Raw genomic sequence first — 18984 nt, 5'->3', positions numbered from 1 at the left:
TCTAGTCTGCCCATCCACAGTAACCATTATCTCTTTCTCTCTCTAAGAGATCCCACGTGCCTATCCCAGGCCCTCTTAAATTCAGACACAGTCTGTTTCCACCACCTTTTCTGGGAGAATGTTCAACGCATTTACCACCCTTTCCGTTAAAAAGTATTTCCTCAGATTACTCCAGAGCCTATCACCTCTTAACTTCATCCTATGCCCTCTCATTGCAGTTTCCTTTCAAATGAAAGAGACTCGACTCGGGGAAGGAGATTGGTGCCTTGTGGAGCGATGCTTCGGGAAAGGAGATTGGTGCCTTGTGGAGCGATGCTTCGGGAAAGGAGATCGGTGCCTTGCGGAGCGATGCCTTGGGAAAGGAGATCGGTGCCTTGCGGAGCGATGCCTTGGGAAAGGAGATCGGTGCCTTGCGGAGCGATGCCTTGGGAAAGGAGATCGGTGCCTTGCGAAGCAATGCTTCGGGAAAGGAGATCGGTGCCTTGTGGAGCGATGCTTCGGAAAAGGAGATTGGTGCCTTGCGGAGCGATGCTTCGGGGATGGAGATCAGTGCCTTGCGGAGCGATGCTTCGGGGATGGAGATCAGTGCCTTGTGGAGCGATGCTTCGGGGATGGAGATCAGTGCCTTGCGGAGCGATGCTTCGGGGATGGAGATCAGTGCCTTGTGGAGCGATGCTTCGGGGATGGAGATCAGTGCCTTGCGGAGCGATGCTTCAGGGATGGAGATCGATGCCTTGCGGAGCAATGCTTCGGGGAAGGAGATTGGTGCCTTGCAGAGCAATGCTTCGGGGAAGCAGATTGGTGCCTTGCAGAGCAATGCTTCGGGGAAGCAGATCGGTGGCTTGAAGAACATTGTCTAGAAGCATGGCTTGATGACGATGATCATTGCCAAGAAGGCGGTACCGATGAGGCAGTGGTGGTACCTGCATCTCGCATGGAGCGACGCTTAGGCTGGGCCAGTACCGGATGAGCTGACATGGGAGTGATCATTTGGAACATATCTCCAAACTCCAATTTAAAGAGAGCATCGAGCTTCTCTTTGAAGGTCTGCACCAATGCCTGTGGCTTGGACGCTGGTATCAACGGTGCCGTGGCTCACTCCGGAGAGGATGACATGAAGATGCACCTCCTCAAAGTTGAAGCGAGCTGCATCAGTGGTCTCTGTTTGGCTGCTACAACTAGACTCTGTACCTTAGTGGCCTGAGACACCGTCTGGGAAACTGGTGACTTCTTAGCTGGCTTACCTGACGGAGCTATAGTCTGCGACACTGACATGGAAGCAGGTACCTCTAACGATGGTGATGCCTTAGTTTGGACGGTGTCAAAGGTATCTGTGATGCATACATGGTATCGAAAAGTAGTTTTTGTTGCAGAAGGTGACTTCTTATAGAACACTTCTGAAGTGTCGAGCAGCACAAACAAGACTACGCGGTGGTCTGGGCCCAGGCACTGGATATACCACTTGGGGGATCAGTTAAGGAAACAATGTGCCACACTTTTTAAAGCCAGTTAATGGGCGGGACATGGGAGGGAAAACTGCCTCAGCCAAATCAAAACCTGATGGTTGAGGCAGAGACAAAGGCCCCATCATCAAAAATGGCTAAATGTAAAAATAAAAATAAAGGTGTTTTTTTTTTTTGTTTTACGATTTAAGAGAAAAAAAAATCTGTGATTTCACGAGCAAGAAGGCAAAAATAAAATGCAGAACGATTCACACACGACTTCGTAGCTCCACGGAAAACTGAGACCTGAGGATACGTGCGCCTACGTCTGGCGGGAACTTTAAGTTCTTAAAATGTAACAGCGCTTTTGCAGCTGTCCGCATTGGGGTTCCATGGATGTGACAATGTGCTGCCTGCTTATCCTTGGATAACCCCGAGGTACTCCATGCACTGAGACAGAGCAACTGCAGTAACTCCACAACCTGAGCCGTAACACAGCAGCTCTCCTGAAAAGACTTTACTCGATCAACCAGTCGCTCAGATAGGGGTGAACCAGAATGCCCTCTTTGCACAAGGCCGCAGCCATGACCAACATAATCTTGGTGAACGTCCATGGAGCTGTAGCTAGACCATAAGGAAGTGCACAACATAGATAATACCGTCCCAAGATCGCAAAGCGAAGGAACCACTGATGGGAGGTGCAAATCAGAACATGCAAGTAGGCCTCTGACAGATCGAGAAAGGTCATGAATACCCCTGACTGAACCTCCAGAATGACAAATCTTAAAGGTTTCCATGAGAAAAATCAGAATTCAGAGAGCCCTGTTGACCCCCTTCAGATCCAAGATGGCCGAAAAGTCCCCTCTTTCTTGGGCACCACGAAGTAAATGGAGTACCGCCTGGTGCAACACTCCTGAGGAGGTACTGGAACTATAGCTTTGAGATCGAGCAGCCTTTGAAGCATCCAGCAAAACGAAAGGGTGACTCCGGCACCATCCACTGTACAAGCACAGTATCCCGAATATCCTGATGCATAGGAAAAGAGCGGAAGGCTGAGCAGATCCCCCAAAGCAGGGGGTCCACAATACGTGGGGGCTCCTTCGTGTCTTCCTTGAAGCACAACACCGAGCAAACCTGAAGAATAAGCTCCTGGAGCTCTTCCCACTGAAAGATGCGCACCATCGACTTATTCTCGCCAATTGACGGAGCCAAAAAACGCCGCCAGCGGCATCCGTCCCCCCCCCCCCCCCCCCCCCGAGAGGATCCTGGAGGTCTCCCAAAGGGTCCAGGTCCTCATCAAGAGAAAACTACTCCCCATAGAAAAAAAATCATTGTCTCAAGAGACCTTTGGCCATGTGGACAAGAGAGGAGATGAGGATGAAACCGGCGCTGAGGGGGGCTGAACCGAAGTGGACGCAGAGGGGACCCTCCCCCCCCCCCCCCCCCGGAGACCCAAGCAAGACCCCCGGCCCCCTTAAGATAAGCCTTACACAAGGCAACAACAAAATCAGGGGAAACCCCCTGGTGGCCCAATGGGACTCACTGCCAAAGCAGAGGACCCAGCAGAAACCTGCCCCTGTCTCTCCAATACAGGGGGAAGGTCACCAGAGATGCACACAAAATGGAGGTGCTTCCCACCAAAATAGGAGCAAAGCCCACTGAAAAACATGCCCCTGAAGCCTGCAGCAGCTGGGAAGCCTGAACCGTCCCAGCTGCTGAAAGCGGGCAATCCAGCAGAAGCGGAAAGGGAGTCCCCAGCAGCATTGGCAGCAAAGGAAACCTTATTTCCCTGACCATCAGCGGCTGGGGGAATCCCTGTGTGGCCGGCAAGGGAAGTCCAGGCTTCCCCGTTGTCAACTGCTGGCTTGCGAGGCACTCGAACAGGGGATCCTTGAACGCCGGCACCAAAGCCGACGAGGATTCCCCTTTGCAGTGGCCAGCACACCTCGAGCACAGGCCGGCTGCATCACCCTTGCATCTGGAGCAAGAGGACTTTTTTCCCTTTAAAAGTGCTCATTGCGAAATATGCAACCTAGCTAAGGAAAAAAGTACCGTTAGCAATAACAATGAACTGAAGGCTCCCTTCAGACTGGCACTGCCACAAGATTTTTTTTTTCCTGTCATAACAGACTCCACTGGCTCTCTAAGCCGGTATCGGTGGCAAGGCTTACAGCTTAGGCACCCAAAAGAATCCCCCCAAACTCAGTCCGGCACCAAACGGGGACAAGAAGGCCACTAAACAACTTCCAACAGACCTACACTAACCACTTTTAGGGAAGAATGGCACAGATTACCACACCTGCTGAGACTGAGAACAGACTAGTTAGACTAGAGGGAAGCACAACTATTAGTATTACAGCTAAAGTTTTGTCTCAGTCTCCACCTGCTGGTCATGGTGAGCTTTTACCCATCAGTGAACTGTACCAGTCTGGAGAGATGCTAAAGAATGAGCACTTAAGAACATAAGCAGTGCCTCTGCTGGGTCAGACCAGAGGTCCATCGTGCCCAGCAGTCCGCTCACACGGCAGCCCTTTAAAAGTGCTCATTGAACAATACGCGACCTAGCTAATGAAAGAGTGCCGGGTAACAATAAAAATCAATTACAGTCAATTGAAGGCTTCCCTTCAGACCAGGACTGCCTCAGGATTTTTCTTTTCTATCAAAACAGACTCTACTGGCTTTCTAAGCCACATGCCTTCCCGGTATTGGTGGCAAGGCTTACAGGTGAGGCACCTCTACAAAATTTTGGGGAGGTGGAGAAAATGGGGGGAAAGGGACTCAACTCGTGACACTCCTGAGGTTGGATGGACCCCCGTAAGGGTCCCCCACCCCCGACCTCAGTTTGGCACCAGATTGGGAGATCACACATCACAGGAACAGGCCAAGCAGCAAGAGAGAAGGCAGTGATAGAAGTGGCATCACTGGCCCAAGCAACAGCAGTAGAGAAAGAGAGAGAGATGGGATTACAATGCGATATTGAACTTAGCTCATACCTTTCTCAGTAACAGCTCATCTTCAGTTACATTCAGGCATTTTCCTGTGGCCAATGAGTCCGGATTTCCCCAGATGTGTCCTCCTCTTTTGAGGACATGTCCAGGGGTCTGGATGGCTTTTCAAAACCCGGCACTTTGTCCAGGTTTTGAAAAGTTTTCCTCCGCATTGCATCAGGCAGGAGGACATCCGTGCATGCGCAGATGACCTCCGTGCATGCGCAGATGACCTCCTGCCCAACGAGAGCAAGCGGCGGGATTGGGGGTGGGACAAGGGCATGATGGGGCAGGGATAGGTAGAACTGGGCGGGTCTAGGAGTCCAGATTTTCCAAACGGAAAATCTGGTAACCCCACCAATGAGGTAAGAAAATAAACAAAAGTGCAGGGTCTATAAGGCTCTGCCACGCTGCCTAGGGACTGCTGGCCCTGCCCCCTCTGATATATGCTTTTCAGCTTAGAAGGGGTGGGACAAGCAGATCCTTGGAAACTGTGGTCATTGTCATTGTGGTCACAGGCTGGAAAGGGAAGACTGGCAACAGCTTACCACATCTGCTTGGAGACCGAGAACAGACTGAATATATTAGGGGGAAGCACAGCTACTTGTATTACAGCTAAAAGGTTTAGTCTCAGTCTCTATCTGATGATCATGGTGAGCTATTACCCATCAGTGAACTGGGCCGGTCTGGAGAGTTGCTAAAGAATGAAATGTCTTTCTGTCTTACCAAGCTTCAATACTTACTTGTAATACTGTTTCTGCAATGCACTCATCTCTACTCTTAAAATTTGTTCAACCTTTGCAGGAAGAGACTTCTCTACATCCTTTTTTACTCTTCTTAACAGAAATGGCTCAAGTTCTTTGTGAAGGCTTGCATAACCATATTCTCTTCCCTTGCCATGTTCTTCTTCAAAATCTTCCCAGGAAGAAAATCTTTAAAATAAATAAAATGACACAAGACAACATAAGGCACCTTTCTGATGGATACATGTATTTTATTGGGGGAAGGGGGGAAATAGGATGATTAATATTTTTATTTAATGATTGGATTTCTGTTGAAGAATTGTTAGGTGGGGGGGGAAAGGGTTATAATTTCTACTTTAATGGATTATATGTATAAGAATGTCAAGTGCTGTATATTTTATTAGTAATGTAATGTTTTAATATTAATCACTTGTTTGTCAGTTTTAAAATGAATAAAGAATTTATAAAAAAGAAAAGACAACATAAGGCACTGCATTGGGAAACACTGTTTCTAAATCAAATCAAGAGATACAATAATGGAGTTTCCAATTTACATAGAGATACTACATTAGAATGCAAAGTAAAGTAATTCGCTGCAGCAGATGTTCTCTGAGGACAGCAAGACTAATACAGTAGAATCTCGGTTAAATGGGACCCTTACTCAACCGGCAAAAAAATTGCTGGTGGGGTAAAAGGAGGAAGTGACGTCACTTGGAAGGTAGCATGGTAGTTTAATTTTTGAGCTCCGTTAGGGCTCATGCTTTCCAGTACTATATTTACTTTCTGCTGCAGCTAGCGAGCCTGCTTTTAGACCAAACAACTGCAGAGTGCATGGCGAGCAAGAAAAAATTGGAAAAGTTCCAATTCTTGGGCTCTACCAGTGTTAAAACGCGATCGCATGTGCACAGCCCTCCGCAAATTTATCGAAAGATTGAATTCAATATACTTATCAATTTGACTTACTTTTCTGGCATGATGAAGTGCAGCAAAGACCATAATTCTTTGAGAGAGTTTTGCAAAGGAGTTCCAGTGATAAGAAGACGATGGTTGGACTTAAAGTCTATCAAGGTCTTGTAAAGTAGTGAATCATCATTCTTCAATCGATGTGCTTCATCTACTCCTATGAATGCCCAATTGATACTGCCGAGGAATGACTATAAGAGAATGTCTGTTATAATAAAAATCGCTACACCTAACGTTTACTCATTATATATGCATCTATCTCAAAGTGCACATATTTTTATTTTGCAGATTGTATGTACTTTGTGCCTGAGGCAACCACTTGAATCTTTATCTGCAAATAGATTTTTCTTGGAAAAATACATATGATGGATTTCAAAGAGCCATTTCTGAGTACATTTCCTCCCCTGGCCTTCCATCACCCGTGGAAGCACTTCCTCTGAATGTAGCTAGAAGTATGTGTATTGTCGTTTAATAGAACATTTGGCCATACACTGAGGGAGGACAATTTTCTAACAGCCAATTAACCTGGATAAAATGCTTTACCTATACAAACCACTTTGAAAATTGTCATATAAACAGTGTCCTATCTTTAGCACTCAAACTAGTCAGGAAGTTTTGATCAAGCCCTTACTCTACAATGAGTTTATTTAAAATTACCCTTAATCTTTATGACTACTTAAAGGATTACAAACTGATAGAAACAACTGTTGTAAGACTATTTATGACAGCATTTCAACAAAGCCAGCAAAAGTAGAACTATATACAAAGTACAGGAAATATGAACAATGCCAGGAAAACTTCTACAGTCTGTGTCCCAAAATTGGCAGGGAAAAACAAAGATTAATTATACCAGTGTTAATTATTGAAGTGGAACCTGTAAAGAGTGTTAAATTCAACTCTGGCCACCCTGTTGGGTAGACTGGATGGACAGTTAAGGTATTTTATCTGATGACTTTTACTATATAGCAAAATTACTTATCTACAGTATATCAGGTGTTCTTGAAGGACAGCAGGCATATATTCTTACATGTGGACAATATCAAAGGAACCAGGTACAGACACAAACCAAGTACACTGTCACTTTACATATTTTAAGGCTGTGCTTGACTATGTGCGTGTTTATGCCTTCCTGCCCAATGTTGGCTTGCAGGATCTGCAGTTCAGCAGTAAAGCGATAAAGCCAAATAGGGAAAGTGGACAAGCTGTGAGAATATATGCCTGCTGTTCTTGAAACACCTGTAAGGTAAGTAACTTTGCTTTCTCTAAGGATAAGCAGGCATTATATTCTCACATATGGGAATCCCAAGCTGCCAGGATCATGACTCTCAACAAGAATAAAGGATATATCAATATGATCCTGGCAAAACCCAAGAGGGTTGGACAGGAAGTTGATGTTCACAAAGTAAAAAGACTCTGCAGAACCACTTGTCCAAACCAACTGTCTTCTTCTGGAGTTTTGTTCTAAACAGTAGTGAGAAGTGAAGGTATGAATCGAGGACTAAGTAGCCACTTTGCAAATGTCTGCAAAAGAGGTAGAGTGGAAATGAGCTACTTAGGCAACCACAGCCCTTACATTATGGGATGTTGCTCAGCTTTGTACAGTGGTACCTTGGTTTACGAGCATAATCTGTTCCAGAAGCATGCTCGTAAACCAAAATACTCGTATATCAAAGCGAGTTTCCCCATAGGAACTAAGGGAAACTTGCTTGATACGTTCCCACCCACCCCCACTCCCCGAGGCGAGCGGTGGTGCTTTAGCCCCCCCGAGAACTGGCATTGCTCCCCCCGAAGGCCCCCCCGTGTGATCCACCCCCCCCTTCCCCACGAACGGGCACCCTCTCCCCCCGCGATCCGGCATCCCCCCACTCCCCGCCGTGTTCTGAAATCCCCCAGCACCCACCCGAACACACTGCTTACCCCCATCTGGCCACCGGCACTGGTACTAATGCACAGGACATGCCGGTGCCCGAAGATCTGCGTCCTCTTCTTTGCTGGGCCTTGAGAATCTCGGAGAAAGCGTGAACTTGAAGGCCTTGAGCATGCGCAGATGCTCAAGGCCAAAGCAAAGAAGAGGATGCAGATCTTCAGGCACCAGCACCGGCATGTCCTGTGGGTTGGTGCCAGTGGCCAGATGGGGGTAAGCAGCCTGTTCGGTTGGGTGCTGGGGGAGTTCAGATCACAGCGGAGGGGGGTGACACGAGCGGGGGGATGCCGGATCGCGGGGGGAGGGTGCCGGATCGTGGGGAGCGCCGCTCGCAAATCGAGGCAAACTCGGTTTCCGAGGCGCCGATTTTGCGAATGTTTTGCTCGTCTTGCAAAACACTCGCAAACCGGTGCACTCGTAAACCGAGGTATCACTGTATATGAAAAGGCAATACAGTCCCACCAGTCAAGTGGACATGGTTCTCTTGGTACTCTAAGTCTCCTAGGGTCAAAAGCCACAAAGAGCTAAGAGGAGGTTCTATGAGGTTTAGTCCAGTCCAGATAGTACGCCAAAGTATGTTTACAGTTTAAGGTGTGAACAGCTGCTTCACCTAGATGAAAATGTGGTTTGGGGAAGAAAACAGGCAAAACTATAAACTGGTTGAGATGGAATTCTGAGACGACTTTGGACAATAATTTTAGATGAGCTCGAAGGACAGCTTTGTCATGGTAGAATCTTGTATAGGAAAGACCTGACACAAGTGCTTGAAGTTCACCAACCCAACATGCAGAAGTGAGGACTGTTAGAAAAGAAACCTTCCAAGTGAGAAGTTTGAGAGAGCAAGTTATGAATGGCTCAAAAGGAGACTTTATAAGATTAGAATGGTACAAAATTGAGATCCCAGGATAAGTGGTAAAGTCCTTTCATGAATCTGGATACAGAGGTTTCTTGTTCATGGGACTACTACTACTACTTTTCTATAGTGCTGGAGATCCCACATACCTATCCCAGGCCCTCTTGAGTTCAGACAGTCTCTATTTCTACCACCTCTTCCGGGATACTGTTCTACATAGAAACAGAACATTTAGTTTGGTGTGCTCATGACTGCTGCAGTGAGAGTGAATACCATTCTGAAATCAAAAGACCTGTCTGAGGCCTTCAAAAAGAAGACTATAGCAACTTATAGGTCTGGCAAGGGATTTAAAAAGATCTCGAAATAATTTGACATTAGCCATTATGTATCCCATCACGGATAAACTGATGATTTTCACGAGTTCCAGCAATTGTAGAGACAGTCCCAAATCTTCTTTCTTATTCGAGTTTAGCAGACTCAATTTCTTCTTTTAAAACAAACAAAAACTTGATTTTTGTCAGATTTTGGTCACAAAATGTAAACAAGTGACTTGGTGAATGAATTTGGTTTTCTTTTGCCCATTGTAAGCTTGCACGTGCTGCTAACCTTTTAGCAGTTCCACCAATTCCATCACAGGGTGACTTACCATGGCTTGTGCCAAAGAAATTCCACTCAGCATAAATACTAAAGCCAGAATAGTGAAAGCAGAGATTAACAAAGTTTTTGTATTGTGCAGAAGAGCCATCATTGAAATATCTTCCTCTTCATAGGAATAAGGGTAAGACTTTGTTAACTCTAATTAAATCCTGGTCCTGTGGCTCAGGGTGACTAAAGTAGGGAAAATCCTGTTATAAATCCTGTGTTTTAGGGTAGCCACTGATTTGTTATAGAGCCTATATTTCTGACTCACTAGTTTTTAGCCATTGTGTCTGATTAGGTGGAGAAGGGAGGGGCTCTGTTTTACTTCTAAGGTTAAATGCATTATCTTTGGGACATTGCTGTGAACAAGGCTGTCCTGTGAACTTCAATAAGATAAGTTGCTCAACATTTCATATTCTGCTCTTTTCACTAGTTTTCAGCATTATATCTGCTTAATTTCTCTTCTCCTCCCTGTTTCTTACTTAAAAAAAAAACAAAAAAGCACAAAAAAATAAACCCTTCTCTTTCTTCTGTTAAATCTTATTTCCTCTTCATAGTAATAAGGGTAAGACTTTGTTAACTCTAATTAAATCCTGGTGCCTGTGACTCAGTGTGACTAAAGTAGGGAAAATCCTGTTATAAATCCTGTGTTTTAGGGTAGCCACTGATTTGTTATAGAACCAGCATTTCTGTTTAAAATACTGTGTTTTAGGTAGTATAGAGCCTATATTTCTGACTCACTAGTTTTTAGCCATTGTGTCTGATTAGGTGGAGAAGGGAGGGGCTCTGTTTTACTTCTAAGGTTAATTGCATTATCTTTGGGACATTGCTGTGAACAAGGCTGTCCTGTGAACTTCAATAAGATAAGTTGCTCAACATTTCATATTCTGCTCTATTCACTGGTTTTCAGCATTATATCTGCTTAATTTCTCTTCTCCTCCCTGTTTCTTACTTAAAAAAACAAAAAAGCACAAAAAAATAAACTCTTCTCTTTCCTCTATTAAATCTTATTTCCTCTTCCTCTTCATAGGAATAAGGATAAGACTTATAGTCCCACCATATATAGAGACCCAAATAATCAGGACTACTCAAATCAAGTCACTTCACAATCAATCAAGATGACCTTTATTCTATGCAATCACTGCGGTGCTTTAATTCCAAGACATACTATTTGGAGGCTTAAGGCTTGCCCCATCTGTCTTCAACTTGCTAGTATTAAGGAGGAGCTCTGCAAACTTAAACAGGAATTGAATACAATTAAAGCAGCTTTCATCACTCCACAAAATCATACCAACTTACCACCTCTACCTCAAAGAATAAAACAGCCCATGAATAAATAGGTCACAGTAGGCTCAGGAAGACTGCGACATGTAACACAGAAACATGCACCTTCACAAATATTACCTCTACAGAATTCCTTCGCTCCACTAGTGCACTGCGATACTCAAGAAAACAGAAGGGAGGTGGGACTGGAACAAATGAAGGTAACTCAAGAGAGCAAGCACACCCTAAGCACAAATAAAAAGGCCAAAAACAGAAAACTATTACTGTTGGGGGATTCCATCATCAGAGGCATTAACCTTGGAACACAAGGTGAGGAGACCAAAATAGTGAAATGTCTTCCAGGTTCCTCAGCTACCAAGAGTTCCAGGCAAATACAGACTATGACTATAATTAAGGAAGAAACTAAGGATTTTAACACTGATGTTGTCATCCATCTGGGAACAAATGACCTGGCCAACAACTCCACACTTGCAGCACAGAAAGCTTTTCGGGAGCTTGGTGAGGGCGTGAAACCTTTTGTAAACACTTTAGCTTTTTCTGAAATACTGCCTGCATATGGAAAGGGGGAGCAAAGAGTGAAAAACACAGAGGACTTTAATAGATGGCTCAAAGCCTGGTGTCATCAAGAAGGCTTCAGGTACATAGGAGGATGGGGAAATACATGTAAGGACAAGAAGCTATATTGCACTGATGGGCTACATATTACTACAGCAGGAAAAAAAAACCTTGCAGAGAAATTTAGACAATATTTTTCTAGGCATTTAAACTAGAAGGTGGGGGTGGTGTATGTACAAAGGGACAATTATAGAGACCACCCCCGGCAAAAGAAAAGATGTGATAGTAGTAAAGACTGCAACATCAGCAATATCAGCAACTCATTTCTTAGTATTGCAACGGAAAGTGAAACGAAACAAAAATCCATACGAAAAAGGAGATTATCGCTGAAAAATAGCTGGAAAGCGATGACCACAAATGCTCGCAGTCTAAGCAACAAAGTTCATGATCTGCAAGCCCTGATGTTAGAGGCAGATCTAGATATTGTCGCTATCACAGAGACATGGTTCAGTGAATCACATGGATGGGATGCAAACATACCGGGATATAATCTTTTTAGGAAGGACAGAGATGGTCATAAAGGTGGAGGAGTAGCTCTCTATCTAAAGATCAATATCCAAGCAACCGAAATGCAAGGGACGTGGGGAGAGGAAGAAGCGATATGGATTGCTCTGAAAAGAGAAGATGGAACGTCTATCTATGTGGATGTAGTCTACAGACCTCCGACTCAATCGCAGCAAATTGATAAGGATCTGATTGTGGATATCCAAAAATTTGGAAGGACAGAGGATGCTCTGCTGTTGGGAGATTTCAACCTGCCGGATGCAGACTGGAATGTTCCGTCTGCAGAATCGGAAAGAAGTAGGGAGATTGTGGATGCCTTTCAAGAGGCTCTGCTCAGACAAATGGTGACACAACCCACAAGGGAAAAAGCGATATTGGTACTCACAAATGGAGAGAGTATCTCTAATGTTCGAGTGGGTGCTCACCTGGGAAGTAGTGATCATCAAACGGTTTGGTTTGATATAACGGCTAAAGTGGAGAGCGGCCGCACGATACTTAAAGTCCTAGATTTCAAACGTACAGACTTTAATGCTATGGGAGAGTACCTGAAGAAAGAGCTGTTAGGATGGGAGGACATAAGAGAAGTGGAAAGTCAGTGGTCTAAGCTGAAAGGAGCGATAAAAATGGCTACGGACCTTTATGTGAAGAAAATCAATAAAAACAAGAGAAAAAGGAAGCCGATATGGTTCTCCAACCTAGTGGCTGAGAAAATAAAGGCGAAAGAGTTGGCGTTCGTGAAATATAAAAAAAAACCAAGAAGAGGAGAGCAGAAAGGACTACAGGGTGAAACTGAAAGAAGCCAAGAGAGAGATACGTCTGGCGAAAGCACAGGCGGAAGAACAAATGGCTAAAAATGTAAAAAAGGGAGACAAAATTTTTTTTCAGATATATTAGTGAAAGGAGGAAGATGAAAAATGGAATTGCTAGGCTAAAAGATGCTGGGAACCAATATGTGGAAAGTGATGAGGAGTAAGCGAATGTGCCAAACAAATACTTCTGTTCTGTGTTCACAGAAGAAAATCTTGGAGAAGGACCGAGATTGTCTAGCAAAGTTACACGAGAAAATGGAGTAGATTCTGCGCCGTTCATGGAGGAGGGTGTTTATGAGCAACTTGAAAAACTGAAGGTGGACTAAGCGATGGGACCAGACGGGATCCATCCCAGGATATTAAGGGAGCTCAGAGAGGTTCTGGCGAGTCCTATTAAAGACTTGTTCAACAAATCTCTGGAGACGGGAGTGATTCCTAGGGATTGGAGGAGAGCGGATGTGGTCCCTATTCATAAAAGTGGTCACAGGGATGAAGCAGGAAACTACAGGCAGGTGAGCCTCACTTCAGTTGTTGGAAAAATAATGGAAGTGTTACTGAAAGAAAGGATAGTGTACTTCCTTGAATATAATGGGTTACAGGATCCGAGGCAACATAGCTTTTCAAAAGGTAAATCGTGCCAAACGAACCTGATTGAATTTTTTGATTGGGTGACCAGAGAGCTGGATCGAGGACATATGCTAGATGTAATTTACTTGGATTTCAGCAAAGCCTTTGATACAGTTCCTCATAGGAGGCTGTTGAACAAACTTGAAGGGCTGAAGTTAGGACCCAAAGTGGTGAACTGGGTCAGAAACTGGCTGTCGGACAGACGTCAGAGGTGGTGGTTAATGGAAGTCGCTCGAAGGAAGGAAAGGTGAGTAGTGGAGTCCCTCAGGAATCAGTGCTGGGGCCAATCCTGTTCAATATGTTTGTGAGTGACATTGCTGAAGGGATAGAAGGAAAAGTGTGCCTTTTTGCAGATGATACCAAGATTTGTAACAGAGTAGACACCAAAGAGGGAGTGGAAAAGATGAAAAAGGATCTGCAAAAGTTAGAGGAATGGTCTAATGCCTGGCAACTAAAATTCAATGCAAAGAAATGCAGAGTAATGCATTTGGGGATTAATAATAGGAAGGAACCGAATATGCTGGGAGGAAGAAGCTGATATGCACGGACGGGGAGAGGGACCTTGGGGTGATAGTGTCCGAAGATCTAAAGGTGAAAAAACAGTGTGACAAGGCAGTGGCTGCTGCCAGAAGGATGCTGGGCTGTATAAAGAGAGGCGTAGTCAGTAGAAGGAAGAAGGTGTTGATGCCCCTGTACAGGTCATTGGTAAGGCCCCACTTGGAGTATTGTGTTCAATTTTGGAGACCGTATCTGGCGAAGGACGTAAGAAGAGTTGAGGCGGTCCAGAGGAGGGCGACGAAAATGATAGGAGGCTTGCGCCAGAAGACGTATGAGGAGAGACTGGAAGCCCTGAATATGTATAGCCTAGAGGAAAGGAGAGACAGGGGAGATATGATTCAGACGTTCAAATACTTGAAGGGTATTAACGTAAAACAAAATCTTTTTCAGAGAAAGGAAAATGGTAAAACCAGAGGACATAATTTGAGGTTGAGGGGTGGTAGATTCAAGAGCAATGTTAGGAAATTCTACTTTACGGAGAAGGTGGTGGATGCCTGGAATGCGCTCCCAAGAGAGGTGGTGGAGAGTAAAACTGTGACTGAGTTCAAAGAAGCGTGGGATGAACACAAAAGGTCTAGAATCAGAAAATAAGATTAAATATTGAACTAAGGCCAGTACTGGGCAGACTTGCACGGTTTGTGTCTGTATATGGCCGTTTGGTGGAGGATGGGCTGGGGAGGATGTAGATGGGCTGGAGTAAGTCTTAACAGAGATTTCGGCAGTTGGAACCAAGCACAGTACAGGTAAAGCTTTGGATTCTTGCCCAGAAATAGCTAAGAAGAAAAAATTTAAATTGAATCAGGTTGGGCAGACTGGATGGACCATTCGGGTCTTTATCTGCCGTCATCTACTATGTTACTATGTATCTTATGTACTTAACATTGGCAGAAAATAAGCTTTTTATGTGAAGAATCAGCTTTTAAAAAAAAAAAAAAAATGTGCACTGCCATTGTATCATGCCTTAAGCTGTCACTAATGATACAAATACTCATGCACTGAATTTCACTGTTAAGGTGGAAATAGATAACAAAGGGGTGCAAAGTGGCTTGGTTATTTTCCCAATAGAAACCCTGAACAGCATCTTGAACAACAAAGGAATAATTTTCAGCAAAATTCATTAGAATAACAAGTTCATCAGGATTTAAATTTTCTTTGACTGCTTTCAAGTAATGTGATTGATGTTTCAAAATGTAATGATGTATTGAAAGATCTGTAATCTTTTCAGCAAGCACAAGCTATAAAATCTTTGACTGCCGTTTGTTTCATGATTGTTGTACGATCTGTTTAGATCCACTGCTTAAATTTGATCATTTCTTTAGGATCAATATCCTTGTATTCATTGCAAAAGTAGGCTTCAAGTGCACCTTTACCAGGACACTCATCACACCTGTGGAGCATACCATTTTTTTATTCCAAATTGCAAACTGTTTTTCCCATTAAATCTTTATAGTCATCCTTGACTATGCTGCTTGCAAGCATCAGCTTAACATTCTGATGTGCAGAGCATGCACAAACTGAGTGCATTCCAGATGAACAAACTGACACACCATTTTGGTCTTAATTCACAGAATTTTGAGAAACTCAACTCTGGGCCATTTTTATTACAATATTTAACAAATATCTCTTTCAGATTGCTTAGCAGCAACCTCTTTTGCTTTTGAACTTTTTTCCCTATCAACTCTGATTGAAATATAGTCCTTTTTTCCAGGACACAGCCTACTGTACCCATCTTCTTAAAAGTTGGACACCTTTTTAGTCACATCATCTGAAAGTGATTTGCCTTTCTTTTTACTTGGCATTGCTAGTATGCCACTTTCTATTTTAAACTCTCTTGCTTGTCTAACCATTCTTGTTGAAATGCTGAATTTAGAAGACATTTTTTCAATAGACTAGCTCTTTGGAGCTAGTGTAAGAATTTATAATTTTTCTGCACAACCTGAAGTCAAGTTAAATTTTTTTTTAAGCAAAGTAAAAGTTCAGCATAATCTGAACAGGTTTGACATTGATGACTGCAGTTACAGCTGCAAGGTCTTTGTGAAAAGCAAAACTTCATCAGGTTCAAAATCACCCACAGAGGTAATATGATGACTCAGTGAGGTTTGTGCTTAAGCAATTGTACGCTTCACATGACCTCTGGAGTCACGTTTACTCACTTTCTTCAGCTTTAAAGGAAACTCCCCAAGTGCCACCAAGCTAGTATTAACTTTTTCAATTTTTTCAATTGATTCTTCATCAGATGATGGATCAGATAATGAAGCTTGAGCAGTCATTCTGGTGTTTATCTCTTTTCGACAAGTTATGCACAACTTTTGACCAGATGTGAACTGATTTTTTGTCACAGTCTTTAAATGCTCTGCAACACTGTCACAGATAAGCTTCAGACTCTTTCTAACCTGACGATTAGGTTTCAAGAATGGATTGCAGCATGACCTTTGTAAAAAAATCAAATTGTATTAAAAACACTGCCTCATGGAGACAAATAGTTGAACTTTCAACAAAACTTTGAGATGTTCATTGAGTCAATAATTTCTGATGATTTATGTGAAGGTCTTAGTTGATCTTTCATCGAAATTTTGAGATGTTCGTTAAGTCAATAATTTCTGATGATTTATGTGAAAGTCTTTTATGAGTTTTAAGACCCTCTCTGCCCTGTAGGCTGTTAAATGACATTGTGATTTACTGATTTTTGTCAATGGTGCAAGCATCGATTGTATCAATGGTTTCTGTATCCATTGCTTATTATCCAAATGTTCAGAAAATAAACTCACTTTTTCAAGCTATGGAAATAAAATGTAAAAACAAAAGCAAAAGATAGTACTATAACATGCCTGATATTCACAAGCAAATTTACTCATATCAATAACAATGGTGTCACATGAAACACATAGAAACAAAAACAGCAAACAAAATCAATTGCTTTTATTCATAAATTATTCTACAGATTTGATTCAGCACTGTAATAATTATGCAATGTCATCACAATTAAGCTTTAAAACAATTAAGTTTTAAAACAAATAAGCAGCAAATTATATATGATTTATTATTCTTCCACAGTTCAGCCTGAATATAGGAAGAATTTTCCAAGGATAAATGTAATTAATACTTTCAAATAGTTCAAGTTATGTTGCTTTGACTAACCAGAATTCAATTGCAAATTTCTTCTGTGTACAAAAAAACCCTCCTGAAAATTTGACATCCGGTAGAGACAAAGTTGCTCTATCCAATTCTTTTTGAACCAAAGTGATTGCTGGTGTCAAAACTGAAATACAAGGCTTCAAAGATGGGTAAAAATTGTTAATATTTTTGCTGCTCTGTTTGACTTGAACTATCTTTGCAAATAAATGAAAGTAGGCCTTAAAATTTTCATAGATGATAGTAATCAATAGTTGAGCAAGTGTACCAAGCAAGAAGTCACCACTTAAATTTGTTACAAATCTATTGCACCCTAAAGATGAAGCCAAAAATTAGCAAATTGAGTTTATAACCAACTTTGGCATTGAGGTAACAGAAAGGCGCTTAATTTAGATTTTTAAAACTCTAAAATCTTATTAAGTATAAAAGGTACACCAGTAGACTAAACTTCAGGTTGATGTTAGCAATACTCTGTGTACAGGAGGCCCTTGAAGTTGCCCACAACACACACAAAAAGTTTAAGGCCTCTACTTATGCACCTCTTACTACATGAATTTTAGGTTTTAGGGGTTGAAACTTTGCATGGTTTAGTGCCATAAGTTAGGGTACCTACATGCCAAGTTTCATTAAACTTGTATAGTTGACATGGACTGACCCTTCAAGTAAATTTAGCGAGCCTATATGAACATCTGTGGACCTCATTTGCATGCAGGGCCTTTGAGAATGACTTGTCTTTTTAAAATCGTTATAATAAGCAACCCATCAGATTTAACCATGAAGTTTTGAGAATCTTCCCAGCAGTACTGAAAAATTTCTTAAATTGAAGTTTGCATGTATACAGGAACATGTTATTTTGCATACAGGAACAGAGGACACAGGCAAAGTCCTGATGGTCAGGACCTAGACACTGGGCGCACCAATTATGCGATCATAGCCTTACTTGGTCTACTGCATTGAGAAAATTTTTTAAAACCACTCGGCACCGATTTCGACATGCAGGGGAAAATGGCCAATGCAAAGAAGGGCTCAATGGTCCAGGGAGCTCAAATAGAAAGCAACCTGTAAACCAGGGGTGTCCAATGTCGGTCCTCGAGGGCCGCAATCCAGTCAGGTTTCCAGGATTTCCCCAATGAATATGCATGAGATCTATTAGCATACAATGAAAGCAGTGCATGCAAATAGACGTCATGTATATTCATTGGGGAAATCCTGAAAATCCGACTGGACTGCGGCCCTCGAGGACCGACATTGGACACCCCTGCTGTAAACGATCAATGCCACCCAGAAGAAAAAGGGCTCAAAGTGGCCTGAAGGCCAAAAAAGTTAACCAAAATAAACCAAACTCAGTAGAAATAGAGAACTTGATAAAAAGAATGAATGATATACAAAAGCTATGGTAAGGCACCAAAAATTGGAAAAATTTGATACATTGAGAACACTGAAGACATAGCTTTTCAGCTTCGCGGGAAATGAAGAACTGCATGTCCTGTGAGCCAACATCAGGCAGGAAGGCACCAGCAAGTGTGTGATAAGTGCACTGCCTTAAAAAATTTTAAGTGACAGTGCACTTGGTATGTGTCCGTACTGGGTTAGTGGATGACATCACTCGCATATGAGACTATAATGCCTGTTCTCATAAAATGCTATTTAGTACCAATTTTTTAGATACATTTTTTAGGTTTGTTTCAGTTCTCCTTCTGTTTCCACTGCATCATCTATGATTGTCATACTAAACATGTTCAGGTCCTTTCAAACAAACCTAACATTATGATTAGAGGGGCCATTGCTCTCTCTGATCCAAACAGCAATTCATACTTTGCCATTAGCTGATACTTGTACTATTCTTGTGGTACCAGTAAGAACAGCAAAATTAGTTGTATCAAGCAGAAAGTAAGGCACTACTT

General features: G+C 42.8%; 1 protein-coding gene across 6 annotated transcripts in view; it reads right to left on the bottom strand.

Annotated features, from left to right (window-relative positions):
• Window positions 1-18984, bottom strand: part of CHD1 (chromodomain helicase DNA binding protein 1) — a 621819-nt gene that overhangs the window by 393660 nt on the left and 209175 nt on the right. For all 6 annotated transcript variants that reach the window (XM_033962744.1, XM_033963070.1, XM_033962661.1 and 3 more), the window contains 2 exons: window positions 6136-6326; window positions 5173-5361 (listed from right to left, as the gene is read on the bottom strand). In XM_033962744.1, the coding sequence (XP_033818635.1) occupies window positions 5173-5361; window positions 6136-6326 (380 nt within the window). The remainder of the gene's footprint in view (window positions 1-5172; window positions 5362-6135; window positions 6327-18984) is intronic.

The sequence above is a fragment of the Geotrypetes seraphini genome, chromosome 1, assembly GCF_902459505.1.
Source record: "Geotrypetes seraphini chromosome 1, aGeoSer1.1, whole genome shotgun sequence".
Classification (NCBI taxonomy): Eukaryota; Metazoa; Chordata; class Amphibia; order Gymnophiona; family Dermophiidae; genus Geotrypetes; species Geotrypetes seraphini.
The sequence above is the reverse complement of the archived record's forward strand: the minus strand, read 5'-3'. Positions and strand labels throughout refer to the sequence as shown.